General features: G+C 35.6%; 1 protein-coding gene and 4 long non-coding RNA genes across 7 annotated transcripts; 3 read left to right on the top strand and 2 right to left on the bottom strand.

Moving 5' to 3' along the window:
* The first annotated feature begins 1,819 nt into the window (after positions 1–1,819).
* LOC139782183 (uncharacterized) lies at positions 1,820–7,413 on the top strand. Of its 2 annotated transcripts, XR_011720806.1 has the most exons (7): positions 1,820–1,977; positions 2,106–2,244; positions 2,349–2,471; positions 2,739–2,943; positions 3,036–3,239; positions 3,365–3,526; positions 3,613–7,413. It is a non-coding gene; the product is annotated as an uncharacterized lncRNA (long non-coding RNA). The 2 variants fall into 2 exon arrangements; XR_011720805.1 differs by having other exon boundaries at positions 2,106–2,471.
* A 754-nt stretch (positions 7,414–8,167) lies between these two features.
* LOC139782182 (uncharacterized) lies at positions 8,168–10,353 on the bottom strand. 2 transcript variants are annotated; one of them, XR_011720804.1, is made up of 4 exons: positions 10,115–10,350; positions 9,855–9,987; positions 9,389–9,673; positions 8,168–9,242 (listed from the first exon to the last, which is right to left on the bottom strand). XR_011720804.1 is itself a non-coding variant. In XM_071721151.1 (4 exons), the coding sequence occupies exons 1-4, from the start codon at positions 10,266–10,268 to the stop codon at positions 8,367–8,369; spliced, it is 1,455 nt and encodes a 484-aa protein (XP_071577252.1). In that variant the 5' UTR covers positions 10,269–10,353; the 3' UTR covers positions 8,168–8,366. The 2 variants fall into 2 exon arrangements, 1 of the variants encoding a protein (XP_071577252.1); XM_071721151.1 differs by having other exon boundaries at positions 8,168–9,249; positions 10,115–10,353.
* Positions 10,354–10,510: 157 nt separating this feature from the next.
* Positions 10,511–11,210, top strand: LOC139782184 (uncharacterized). The gene is made up of 2 exons (XR_011720807.1): positions 10,511–10,661; positions 11,063–11,210. It is a non-coding gene; the product is annotated as an uncharacterized lncRNA (long non-coding RNA).
* A 390-nt stretch (positions 11,211–11,600) lies between these two features.
* LOC139782180 (uncharacterized) lies at positions 11,601–12,303 on the bottom strand. Its single transcript, XR_011720802.1, has 2 exons — positions 12,149–12,303; positions 11,601–11,748 (listed from the first exon to the last, which is right to left on the bottom strand). It is a non-coding gene; the product is annotated as an uncharacterized lncRNA (long non-coding RNA).
* Positions 12,168–13,302, top strand: LOC139782181 (uncharacterized). The gene is made up of 2 exons (XR_011720803.1): positions 12,168–12,308; positions 12,383–13,302. It is a non-coding gene; the product is annotated as an uncharacterized lncRNA (long non-coding RNA).
* Positions 13,303–14,945: the final 1,643 nt, after the last annotated feature.

The raw sequence follows: 14,945 nt of genomic DNA, 5'->3' as shown, positions 1-14,945 counted from the left end.
CGGATGCTAATTCTTTGTACAGCGCAGTTATTAAGTACAGTAAAGATATTGGATTAAATTTATCTAAAATGATTGGCTTGGGTACGGATGGTGGAAGCAATTTATGTGGTAAAAATCATTCATTATATACACTACTAAGATCAGAAAATCCAAATTTACAGTTAGTAAGATGTATTTGTCATGCAATGGATAATTCTGCATCTGCTGCTGCTACGGAATTTCCAGCTTCAGTAGAATTTCTTTGCAGAGAAGTGTATAACTGGTTTAATAATAGTAGTCTCAGAAGATCAGAATACAAATTAACTTGGGATACAATGAACGTAAGTGACAAAAGTAATAAAAATAATTCTCAGAAAAATTTTTATAAGTTTGTGAAACTATCCAGTACCAGATGGTTAGCTAGATACAATGTCGTAAGAGTAATTTTAGAACATTATTTGGAACTGAAAACTCATTTTAGTTTAGTTGTTGATTCTGAAAAATGCTATACCTCAAGACTCATATGTCAAATGTTACAGGATAATAGTAACTTTTTATACTTAACGATAATTAAGCCAATTTTATATGAGGTCAACGTTGTTAACTTATCCTTTCAACGAGAAAATGTAGATCTTGGATTAGCATACGACGACTTGAAAGATTTGATACTTTTATTAGCTGGAAAGATAATAAAACCGCTTTTCTTAAAAGATTTAAATTTGGTTATCGAATCTTTAGATAATGAATTAGCATTCTTACCAGTTAAAGATGCTGATTTTGGGATAGAATATTATACTGCATTGACGTCGATTAATATATCTCAAGAATCTAAACTAGAAGTTGAAACACGAGCTTATAAGTACATTAAGACCTTATGTGTGCAACTCTGCAGTAGACTACCAACAAATCTGGCCTTTTATAAAAATCTAAAATCAATATCTCCAACAGTGTGTCTAAATCAAATACGTTCGAAGTTCAAGGATTTGCCTTTTCTTAAGCAATTTGTTGCTCCTGATACCTTAGGTTTAATTGAAAATCAATACAATAAATTACTGAGCATTGATTGGACTAAAATTCTCGAAGAGAAGGTACTTGCAAATAGTTATGCATTCTGGCCTGCTTTGTACATTTTTAAAAATGCAGGTGGAAAATTTATTTTTCGTGAATTAGCATTGTTTATGCTAAAATTGTTATCGTTTCCTTCGAGCAACGCAGTTGTCGAGAGAGTGTTTTCAATAATGAATATTGTCAAAACAAAAATCAGAAACAGAATGTTGTTAGTCATGCTAGATGCGATTTTACGAATTAGATTACACTTCTATGCAAATAATACTTGTTGTGATGATTTCCAACCAACTGATGGTATGCTCAAAGATTTTAATTACAAAGTTGTGTATAATTTAAATGATGTTGACGTTGAAAAAGATGTAAATGAAACTGAAATTGCAATTGGTAAAGTACTCGAAGATTTTGAAAACGTATGTAGCTTATAAGTAAAAATTACAATATTAATGTAGCAATTAAGGTTTTGTGAAAAAAGTCCTTTATAATAAATATTCTTCTAATTAAAATAATGTGTTTTATACTTAAGAATATAATATCCTTTATCAATAAATATCTTTCTAATTAAAATAATGCGTTTTCTTAAGAAATTATTTTATTTTAATCAATTTTAAACCAATTAATAAATCATTATTTGAATTGTAATGTAATATTTATTTCAAATTCTGAGTAAATGTGCACTCTTATGTTGGCTATAAAACTGGCGATTTTACACCATCAAGTTGGCGATTTTTGGCTACGGCACGCCTGCAGATGGCGACACACTACAATTTTATACTGGGCACCCTGTCGCAGCGCAGTGCAGTACAGTGCAGACAGTGCGTTTAGCGCGCTGTCAGTCAGTTCATCAGTTAACCTATCTCGTCGAGAGACACGGTAGTACGCGCGGAGCGAGACCGACCGTGACTCTTTACGCGACGCGACGATTAATTCAAGGTAATTGTTTTATTATGTAATTATCTCCTATTCTATATATTACTGTTACTTATTTTACTGTTTACTACGTTTACGCGAGTGTTTACATACAGGTTAACCTATACTATATTATTATATATTGACGGCAGGGAACTGATACTGAGATCAATCAATCAAGGAGTTGACGGCAGGGAGCAGGGAGCTGATACTGAGATCAAGGAGCCTGTTCACACGAGGCGCGATTGCGGCCGCACGTTAACGTTTGCACGAGCCGCACGCTGTCGCGAGGTAAGGTGCGACAACGCGCGCATACGCGCGTACGCGAAACGGTAGTAACACCGTAATCGTGCCGGCGATATACTGAATTTGAATTGCTTCGTGCTTATCTGGAGATTTCGTATCCCTACATCGTGTTACCACCGCTGCCGGAAAAGAAGGTTCTCTACGCTTGGCAGAAAGTGACGACTGACACGTTCGATCCCGACTTCGTTGATCGCAGAAGAGCTGGACTCGAGGTACGTTTCCGATTTGCAATTATAACAGTATCGTGCGATGAATGTTGTACTAACCTCAAAGTCGGAGCATCCTTGCTCACCGCTACGGGATCGACGTAAAGTTTTAGCGGATTTTAATCTTCCGAATTAGCGTCGGAACAATATTAGTCTTCCATTATCTATTGCCTCACAACTTTTCGATTTTAATATTCTGTAGCTGTATAGTTATTTGTACACAATCGTGATATTAATATACATCAGATTGTTCATGTTTTTGTGCTGTTACAGTTCTATGATTTAGAGGAACTGTTTCGTAACGGTGGCCCCGTGCCAGATACAAATTACATATTCCTGGGAGATTTTGTCGATCGGGGCTAGCTTAGAAACGTTTACTCGTCTGCTCACACTTAAAGCTAAATGGTCCGACAGGATAACGTTACTACGCGGTAATCACGAAACTAGACAAATCACGCACGTTTATTTGGATTTTACGGTAAGTGCGCAACGATACTTTCTTTTCTGGGCTTTTTTTATTTGTGTATAATAAAGCTTTGATTTCATTGGTCTCTTCATTTTCTGTTCTAGATGAATGCCAAAACAAGTACGGCAATGCTAATGCGTGGAAGTACTGTTGTAGGGTATAACTCCACTTTTGATTACGCTCGAATAAAATTCTGTTTTAGTTAATTGATGAACAGGTTCTTTGTGTACACGGTGGATTGTCTCCAGCTATTAGAACACTAGATCAAATTAGAACGATTGAAAGAAATCAAGAGATTCCACACAAAGGTATTAATTGTATAAAGTGATATGTCATTGCAAAAGTTACATAATAATTAAAAGTTACATGACTGGATATTTACTGTTATTGTACAATAATAATAAAATATCGTTGCTTAATTGCCATATTACAGGTGCTTTCTGTGATTTGGTCTGGTCCGATCCAGAAGATGTAGAAACATGGACAGTAAGTCCGCGTGGTGCAGGCTGGCTGTTTGGCAGCAAAGTGACTTACATGTTCATGGAAGTGAATGATCTTAAACTCATCTGTAGGGCGCACCAATTAGTTCAGGAAGGTATGTCTTTGCTCAAATATTTCTGTCGCAGATTTTTTTAAATATCTCGGAAGTATGTATTGATGACGCATATTTTTATCATGCAGGTTATAGGTACATGATTAATGACAAACTCGTCACAGTGTGGTCGGTCCCAAATTATTGTTATCGATGTGGTAACAGCTAGTATCATGCAGTTCACGACAGTGGATCAGAGATCACCAGTGCTGTTCCAGGCAGTGCCTGATTCCGAGAGAGTAATCCCACCTCTAATGCCCACTCCGTACTTTTTGTGATCTATCTTAGTGGCTCATCTGTACGGATGCGGAAGAGAAATGTCTGTGTCTAGACTCTACGGAATCACATGATTTGATTGGCCGGATCCAGGCTGGTACCATGACGGACCCACACATTCATGAGAATATATCACTGATTATATACATATTACTTTAGAAAATTTTGATTCCCTTAAAAGAAATTATTTGATGCGTTCTACGATCAAAGTACGATACTTAGAGAGGACTGAATTGTCGTGTGATTGATCTTATTCAGGGAATGTTCTTTAGATTTTTTAAGAACTTTATCAGGTTTTACATGTTGTAAAGTTAATTACATGTTGTAAAGCTAACTTTTATATATCTACATAGTATCTGCCATTGCATCAGCCTGATTTTTGTAGCTCGAGAAAAAAAAAGAAAACGATATTTTGCATCAGAGCAAATGTGAACATTCTGTGGTATAGACGCTTTTGCTGTCTACTATGTACATTCTGTAGAGCATTCATATCTCAGAGCAGCATTCTGGACTTTAATGTTCAAAAGACTAAGAGCTTTTAAATAATTTATGAGCGCGAATAACGCAAATAGTCCAGTGCTGTGTGTGAATATAAAAAGAAAAGAAATATCACGTTTAAACATTCCGGCAAAAAGTACACTCTCTGAGTACAGTAAATGCTTCTCTGACATTACAATCGTTGTGCGTAGAATTCAGATTTATTAAAGCGTGAGCATATATAGTACTGTTAAGGTCTTCCTGAACATATAAATGATCTGTTGCTGGTTTAGGTACTGTGTGTGCTGCGTACCGTTCTTTTTTCTTCTAAATGCGCAATCGGTGTTCTTAGCAAGAATCGTAAATTCGGCTCTTTTTCGCCGAAGTACAAATAGCGTGTAGCAGTAGCCAAAGTTTTCCTGCTTAGGTAAGGAAATCCGATAGCGGGATCGTTATAGCATCTGTAGAGAGTTGTCTTATTATTTTTATGCACATGACATTTTTTTACGCTTAATTTTAAGAAATTCCGAGCTCAAATATTGTCTTTAACCTTTAGAGGCCGGGAAAAGGACTTGAAGAGTTTTTTTTTTTTTTTTTACTATTTTTCCCTTATTCAACACACAAATTTTGCCCGAAAACATCAAATAGATTGTGTTTTTTGGGTGGTCGATATTTCGACCACCCCCGGCCTCTAAAGGTTAAACTACCTTGACACACATTAATGTTCTTTTCAAGAAAGATATCCACCGTTCGTTCGTCACACACACTTCTCTCTTTTATATATATATATATATATATATATATATATACCCAGATAGCAAAATGTTAGCAGAATGCGCGCAGATTGGCAGCAAATTTGATCAAAATCCCACACCAAAACCATAGCCATCTGTGTCCGCATTAAGCTCGTGTTCTGTCGACAGAGCCTGTTGACAGGCAATGTAAGCAGATTGCCAACAGAAACCGCGCAGAGCCTGCATACATAACCTGGCAGCAGATTGGCAGCAAAAACCGAGCAGAGCCTGCGCGCTCGACCTGAGAACAGATTGGCAGCAAAAACCGAGCAGACTTTGTCCATACCCATACAGCACAAAATATTTTGTAAATATTTTTTAGGAAGATTAAAATAATTCACAAAAATATTTTTTAAATCTTTCTGTGTCCGCCAGATTATGTCAGAAAAATATTTTCGAAAATATTTTTAAAAGATTGCAAATAAATATATACAATAATATTTGTAAAATCTTTCTATCAGAAATATTGCTTCGAAAAATAAAATATGTTTAACCCAATCAGCAATAATTGTTTCACGTTTGAAAGATTTTTTTAATATTTGAAAAATATACATTACACACAATATACTTTACATCTTACTTTGGAAAATATTATTTTGCATATCTATATCATTGCAGCAATTTTGGTTGAGCCTTGCGTTGTATTGCTGACAAAGATATGTCTCGCGGATGTCATGATTTTGCTTCGCAGAAAGCCTGCTTATATTAGCCCTCAACTGAAATTTACTTACGAGTTAGTCTTACCATTATGCGCCGCTTAGTGGCGTCGTTGCAAACTATCACGGAAAGATGCGCTACCATGCATCTTTCTTAATTAAGAATCTGTTCGGTTTTTGCTGCCACTCTGTTTTCAAGTCATGCGCGCAGGCTCTGCTCGATCTTTGTTGTCAATCTGCTGCCAAGTGCAGGCTCTGCGCGGTTTCTGCTGCTAATCTGCTCACATTGCCTGTCAGCAGGCTCTGTCGCATTTCTGGCTACAGTTTGACAACATCGTCTGATAGAGCAGTTTCCGCGTGCAATTTGTTGCCTTTCTGATACCAAAAATTTAATGCAGACTCTGCTTGGAATCTGCTGCTCAGGTTTGGCTATCTGGGTACATATATGCCAAATCGCTGTCGTATTGAATAATCGTAATTAACTAATTGTCATAAGTTCATTAATGTAGGGAGCAACTTGAAAAGAAAAAAAACCGAGACCCTTAGCAATGTGCCTCTAAATTAATAAGCGTTTGTGTAATATAATGATACGATATTGATATGACATAATTAATGGAAATGCACCGGCCATTGCGTATCATAAGCCTGAATTCTGACCATCGATTTTTGCTAGCTCACGATAATTCCTAACCGATCACAGACCCGACAAATATGGCATTGGCATTGTGGCACAGGCTGTCAAGTTGAGACTACTCTATTTTGAATTTTGTGATATAGACCGAAGGAGGCGTGTGCAATGGTCATGTCGATGTTTATAACGACTCTCCTTGTCGCACCATTCGAAGAGGTGTTTTGCGAAGATCCGTTATTCCAAGAAATGTAATAAACTTTTGAACAGTGCCTTCAGAACTATAACACGACGGTCTACTAGAAGTATAAATGCTTTCTTATTCTATTTCATATAAGCCTTCCGCTATTGTTTTGGAACGAGCCTTTGCTTTTTCGCGAAACTTTTCTACGATATTTACGTTTTACGATTTTACTACCTTTTAGGTCTACTCTTACAATTTTACATCACGCGCGCGCGGTATATTCTCTATTTGTACTACATATTATAACGTACAATTACAATTGCGCGATACTTTACGCGAGTAATGTATTACATAAAGTAGAGAGGAGCGCATCTAGAACGAATTGGGACACGGAGCTTGCGTTACAAACTCGACTCGCTACATTTGCAGCCTCCGAGTCGTGAAACGGTTTCGCAACGACGAGAACGCCCTACGTGCGGTACGGATATCATTAGAAATCCTTAAAAAAAAAGAAAAGAAGTATTAGCCTCTGTATCTATTGGGGTGTTCGCGGCGTTTCGTTTACCGGAATGCCTCTGTCTGTGATCGCTTTAATCTTATCGAAGTGTCCAAGCGCTTGCGGCGACTCGATATTAATAATCGGTAAGCTCGCGAGAGAGAGAACAAATGAAGACAATTTGCAAGATAAAATAAAATAACGAAGACTAATTTAGCTTAATGTGCTCCGTGCGGGAGCTTGAACACTGCGCATAATCCTTAAAGATCTCACAGGTAGACACCATTTTAAAACGATCATCATGTACCTTGAAAGTATAGACTTTGTTATGTTAATGTAATGAAGAACGTTTGTAATAAAAATTCGCAAAAAAATCGCACTTGATCGCATTGTCAATAATAGAGAAGAACACGATCGCATAGTGCAGACCAAACGCTTTGGACCAAACGCTATGGTACAGTCGTTCACGGAAAGGTTGCAACACTTTTTTTTGGATGGGTTTTGGAACTCACGAATATTTAGAGACTGCGAGCCACTGCGTCTAGGGAGCTGCCCATGGTGGAAAGAATACATGGTGTGCGCAAAACGACTCTTTCTCTGTCTAAAATCTATTGTTTCTTTCTGATTGCGACACGAAAAAATATATGTCTACCAACATAAAAAAATCCCTAAAATTCTAGGGATGTAAGTGGCGGTACATTGCAGAATTTACTACGACTGACTAGACTGTAACATATGTACATACAACTACATATGTACACATGTACGAATGTGTATTATGTGACATTAATTGATAATTCGTTAATCGTGTGAAATTATATATGTAAAAGTAGACAGTTTGTTGCATAAATGGAAACCTCTAAATCCCGAATGTATTCCTTCTTACTATTTGTTATTTTTATTGTTTCTTTTACATCTTAATACATACTTTAATAAAAAAAAAATATTAAAAAAATATCAATATTAAAAATGAAATTGCACGAATAAAATTAATAAGTGTAAGTGTAAGTGTTTTCATGTTTTTCAATCCTTTCTCTACAGTGTGGTATTATTTTGAAACATTTTTTGAAACAACTTTTTCTTCTTGCATACTAACATAAGTTTCGAAACATTAGAAATTAAGAAAGTGAGAGTTGTATTAAATAAAAATATAATTTATTATAATATTACTATAAATTTCACTTTTAGGTACACATATTTATATTATACATTATTTCATTCTGTCAAGTATATTTACATAATTAATACAAAATTACAAACGTTATTGTACATTGTTTTTTCTCGAGTAGACGAGATTGCGCTTATTTGCGCTTTTTTTTGCAGAAAGAACATTTAATTTTTTAACTTTTTTGTCTTTCTTTTTTCTTCCTTTCTTGTATTTTCTTTTTTATTAATTTCCTTCACTCTGATGTATGTACGAGTTCTAACGAGGCATTGTAGCACTTCCTCAGGTACCCAATTTGAATCGTATCCGGAGTTTTTAACAAGGGAGACAACTTTTCGGATGACATAGTCTTCCGTTGAAAAGCCTTCACCGTGGAAAGCTACAAAACATTCATCCACAACTTTGCTTAGATTCATGAGCTCCTCTGATGGATGAATTAGGTACCCTTTGGAAACTGTTTTTACCCAGTCACATTCTTCCGTACGAGAATTGTCAGTAATGTTGATTGTACGCTCTCCTAAAAATGGATATTTTGATATGAAGCGATGGGCTACATAACCCGCAACATATTGCAGTCCTGCTGTTTGGACTATATCGCTGCTATTGGTACAGCTGACTGGTTCCTTCTCTTGATGTTGGATTTTAAAGCCACATTGCATAAAGTTCCACAAGTCGTTTTCTTCATTTTCATTCTCACATACATCTTCATCCAAGATTTCCAAATTGTCACTTCTGTCATTATCTCTCTCATGGACGGAATCCTCCAATAATTCATCGCATGTAATATTGATAATGTTTTTAAATAATTCCTGTGTGAGAGTTATTTCTTCTTGGAGATTATCGTCTGCACATTTGAAATTGTCCTCTACAACAGTCGCATCCGTGAAATTTTCATTGAACGAATGAAGTCGTAACTCTGAATTTGGGGTTGATAAAGTCATGTTTTTCACAGATGTGCTTGTCGACGTCGTTTGAGCCGATTGTACAGATCGGGATGTAGACTGTTCTCCAGTGTGAGAAGTGTCAGCACTTGACAATGAAAACTGAAAACTGAAAACACTTGAAAACACTTGAAAACTGTTTTTTTATGGCTCTATTGATATCTGTAGTGGTATTTGGGTACTAAAATATTCATCTGAGACTATTATTATTAGTAGCGCTAATTTAATACTTGTAGTGTAATACATACCGACAAGACACTGATGTTGTTGGAGTTTCATGTTGACCTGTCATATCTGCCTTATCCAGCAAATCTAAATCAAGAAAAGGTTCTGTCATCATCCTTGATATGGGTGTTGATGAACGTAGCAAAGATGAAAGTTCCGGCTCAACAGATGAGATTCTCTCCTTTGATGGGCCTGGCACAGGCGACAGACTTGCAGCATTTATTGGTTCTACAGGTGACGTTGATGGACAAACCAAATTAAAGGTCCGCTTAACAATGTTACAATTTACATTGCCTTTGTCATGTGCCCTAATAAAGAAAATATGAATGTAGTTTCATTGTCACACGGTTCTTGGAGCAACATCCAGTCATCTTGTCATAAGCGTATGAATATTAATACTTTATGTTAACTTTATTATTCTTAATAATTATTCTTAAAAAAGGGAACGTCAATATTTGCTTTGTTTAATAAATTACACATCCAACTTACTGTTCGTTTGTTGTTACCAGATGCAACGTTGGTACAGCAGTTGGCAAAAGTCGTCTTTTTAAAATATTTTCTCCTCTCTTTCTCTTCGATTGAATGAAAGATTCCGGAGTAAAATGTACGGAGCAAATTCGTGCTTAAATAACAGATAAAAGAGATACATTACAAAACTTTTCTAATCTTTCAAACAATATAGTTTTTGTTACTTCATGATACAGTATATCAAAATAAACAAATTTAAATTTTATCATGTAGAAGCATACCGTTAACGATGTTCGAAGGCAATATAACCTCTCCAATGCTCCGAAACCATCCTTCACGGATTATTTTGTTATCCGGTAATTTATGAAAATTTGCTTGCTCCGGTGTGCATGTTCTGCAATTATTTTCACAGTTTTTCACTATGCAGCGCACCATTTTCAATAATTTTTCACGTTTCACGACGTTCACGTTTCGAAAGAGAATGTCAACAATGACAAATGCAGAAGTAAAGTAAGATCAAGTAAGATAGAAGAGAATAACCAGGGAGTGCGAGAAGGATGTTTAGACACCAATCGTACCAAACTTTCAAAGCTAAACATTTTGTTTTTCGCAGTTGCCTGCCCTGTGTTTTTTCGTGCGTCAAAGGCTGAAAAGGGGCGTGGTTTATGAGTTTTGCGCACACCATGTATTCTTTCCACCATGGAGCTGCCGTGACGGGCCGTGACCAGCAGTGAGCTGTAGTGAGAGGTTAAGACAGCTGTCAAAAGAGCACATACAGGGTGTGTATACACAGCAAAAGACATCTTACAGCGTAACATCTGATAACAGGTAGGAACAAGACATCTTAAATAACGTATACTTTTTACGATATTTTAATGTAAATAAATAAATAAATAAATAAATAAATAAATAAATAAATAAATAAATAAATAAATCTATTTAAATTAAAATATTTAAATTAAAAAATAGAGTAATTCCAATAACTTTCAAGTCTTAAATTATTTCTCTTACATATTTCGCGACGTTTGATAAGTCTATCTAGTTAAGATATAATATGAGCTAAACGATTTGTTATATATTTCTATACGTTGTAGAATTTTGCCAAAGGACTGGAATAAGAGAAAATTTTATTTTGCAATAAATATTCTAATATATTTATAATTATAAGTCAGATATGATTTGCTTTACAAAGATGCAGACTGTAGTAACCATCATATATATTCTTGCAGATAATATAAAGAAACGAGGAACTGTCTCCTTGCGCAAACGTATATGGCACACTCTTCTGCGTGTTCACAAGTGGATGAGCATGAGTGGATACATCTATTCATGGCTTCCGTGAACCATTTCCAAGGAAAGTCCCACGACCACCTGCAGGTTGAACGATAAATAAATATATCATTCAGAATAAAACACGAAAATTCGTTAGCCTAACTGGCAATAATTTTAATATTAATACAACAACGTTTCGACCTCTACTTTGGGTCCTTATCAAGTTATAAGTTATTTAGCAATGATTTAATTGCGCGTCAGGTTTTGAATCTTATTATCATCGTTAAACTATGTGGTCAGGAAGTATAACATAGCGAACATTAGATTGTGCTGCAGGACCTGACGCGCAATTCAATCATTGCTAAATAACTTATAACTTGATAAGGACCCAAAGTAGAGGTCGAAACGTTGTTGTATTAATATTAAAATTATTGCCAGTTAGGCCGACGAATTTTCGTGTTTTATTCTGAATGATATATTTATTTATCGTTCAACCTGCAGGTGGTCGTGGGACTTTCCTTGGAAATGGTTCACGGAAGCCATGAATAGATGTATCCACTCATGCTCAGCCACTTGTGAACACGCAGAAGAGTGTGCCATATACGTTTGCGCAAGGAGACAGTTCCTCGTTTCTTTATATTATCTGCAAGAATATATATGATGGTTACTACAGTCTGCATCTTTGTAAAGCAAATCATATCTGACTTATAATTATAAATATATTAGAATATTTATTGCAAAATAAAATTTTCTCTTATTCCAGTCCTTTGGCAAAATTCTACAACGTATAGAAATATATAACAAATCGTTTAGCTCATATTATATCTTAACTAGATAGACTTATCAAACGTCGCGAAATATGTAAGAGAAATAATTTAAGACTTGAAAGTTATTGGAATTACTCTATTTTTTAATTTAAATATTTTAATTTAAATATATTTATTTATTTATTTATTATTTATTTATTTATTCATTTATTTATTTATTTATTTACATTAAAATATCGTAAAAAGTATACGTTATTTAAGATGTCTTGTTCCTACCTGTTATCAGATGTTACGCTGTAAGATGTCTTTTGCTGTGTATACACACCCTGTATGTGCTCTTTTGACAGCTGTCTTAACCTCTCACTACAGCTCACTGCTGGTCACGGCCCGTCACGGCAGCTCCCTAGACGCAGTGGCTCGCAGTCTCTAAATATTTGTGCGTTCCAAAACCCATCCAAAAAAAAGTGTTGCAACCTTTCCGTGAACGACTGTACATGAGCATATTTACAGTTCGAAGACCAAGAGGTAGAGCCGCGGGGATACGACGACAAGAAGAAAGATGTCGTCAGCTAACCACCATTGGGGTAGACGAGGCAGAAGACCGAGACAGTAACATAATTATTTTAAGCCGTATTTTTAAGCAGTAATATAACCCGTCAGTATTATATATTCGTACCTCTGACCATACACATATGAACACACACATACAAAGTGAATATGTGAATATGCTACGTTTCTTATACATACATGAAAACATAATTGCTAAATAAACATTTAATAAAACTATTATATTGTTATTTACTTCATACTTACCAAATCAAGTTTTATTTAATATGTAGGGTAGACCGGGGCACGTTGTCACACGGGGCACGTTGTCACATCGGCTTTATTTAAAAAACTAATAACCAGAGGGCAGCACCCGTCATTCCCAAAACGTGTTAGTGTATGCCCATCTTTGGTGTGTTTACAGTGTTGAGATTGCTCCAGCCGTGTTGACGTAAAATCAACTTGAAAGTTTTTTGCGACCGTAAGTAAAATTTTATTGTCTAACATTCAACGTACTGGACATGAAGCTTATGTTTTTTCAGAATAGACCTTTATATTATCTTAAAGTATGTACTTTTACCTACCGCGTGCAATACCTAACCTTATGAATATCTCAAACGTGTCGGCCATGAGGCTGTTTGGAGTAAAAAAATGCCCTCGGGGCACGTTGTCACGAATTTTAATGTCATAGGTGCAATTGGGATATGGTGCGCTCCTACAAACAGAAAACTGCGAGAGCCGCAGTAGTCGATCTAGAAGTAATTCGTCTTGCTGTTAACGATCAATAAGTTGCGCATTCGAGTGGAATTCTTGTATTTAGACTAAGACGAAAACTTCGTGCTTTTTGTACTTTTTTGAAATAAAATAAATGTTTCTGTGAAGGATTTTACTTTTTTACATTGCAGCGCACTATAATATATTGATATTTACGTTAAATACAGTTTGGATAACATTTTGCATGCAATTACATTTGATGTGACAACGTGCCCCGGTCACGGGGCACGTTGTCACAAGCGACCTGTCGTTATTTATTGTTATGTAACAACTGTAGAGTAACAATCACACAAAATTCGATACTGTCCAATTGAAGCTGAGGGTTCACTCGAAATTTTGGCATATCACAGTAGGGGAGACCGGGGCCTAACCGTCGCCGGGGTTGAACCGTCAAATCAAATATCTCGGAACCTGTATATTGTGCGAACTCGCTATTAACATTGTAAACGCTGCTTATGGTACCCATGTGACCAACGGAGTTTCGGCAGGTTACCTGCCGTGTTATGATTTTTACGAGGGCAAACGTGTTTTCGGAAGGTGAAAGTTACATTTTCTGCGCGTGGAAATTTTGTAATATCTGCAATAATATTTGCTCTCCAAATCTCGAGGTACGCGATTATAAAGAGTAATGCATGCTGAACACGAATCCAGTGTAGTTTTTTCATTATCGTTGATGTCTAATATTTCGTGGGCGATCAAACCTGAAACTTGTGTTTGGGGTTAATCCGTCAGTAAGCAGTCCGGGTGCATTTCCAAGGCATTTCCGGGCATTTCCAGGCTCACTACATATGGAATATGGATGAGACGGGAATTACAACCGTTTAGACACCGAATAGAGTCATCGGACGTCGAGGAGTGAAACAAGTCGGGCGAGTGACTTCTGCGGAAAGAGGAACCCTCGTAACTATTTTTTAATAATGTTTCGCATAAAAATTTTAAATAAATTTTTATATTTTTCTCTTAAAAAACAATTATTAAGATGTATCCTATCATTTTTCAGGATTAGATGTACGTATATGTATTGAAAATGCAGTGTGACGGTTAAACCCCGACATTTTTGAGATTTCAATTTTTCCACCGTTGTCGTTTTTGCTCTATACCGGTTAAACAAAGCAACGTAGATAAAAATTTCCTATATAAATTTTGTAGCTAAAGGTTCACTCTTTACAGTAGTATACCACATTTAACTAAAATTATTTATTTTCTTGTTAAAAATCGGCACCGAAAAAAAACTGACGGTTAGGCCCCGGTCTCCCCTACTCTCAAATATTGAATGTAAAAAATACAAAAAATATTGAAAAAAATGTGTGACAACGTGCCCCGGTGTGAATATGTGAATATGCTACGTTTCTTATACATACATGAAAACATAATTGCTAAATAAACATTTAATAAAACTATTATATTGTTATTTACTTCATACTTACCAAATCAAGTTTTATTTAATATGTATAATCTATTGTAACTGTAAATAAATTTATTATTTACTGTATAATTAAATGCTGGTACATTCAAGAAATTTGTAATTCTGACCTGGATTTATATCCTGTCTAAACTACACATGTATGTTTAAATTGATGTTTTACCTAGTTATTGCACCAATAATGTTTAAATAAATCGTAGCTTTAGTTTTTAACGCAGGAAAAGAAAATTTAACGTTTAAGCGCTAACCAATGTTGATGCATTTTTCTGAAGAAATACTTACAGATTGATTTTGTTGCATATTCGAAATCTAAAATCCGAGCATGCTAGA

This window comes from Temnothorax nylanderi, unplaced genomic scaffold (genome assembly GCF_030848795.1).
Source record: "Temnothorax nylanderi isolate EJ_2023f unplaced genomic scaffold, tnyl_v1.0 TNYL_tig0394_pilon, whole genome shotgun sequence".
Lineage (NCBI taxonomy): Eukaryota > Metazoa > Arthropoda > Insecta > Hymenoptera > Formicidae > Temnothorax > Temnothorax nylanderi.
The sequence above is the reverse complement of the archived record's forward strand: the minus strand, read 5'-3'. Positions and strand labels throughout refer to the sequence as shown.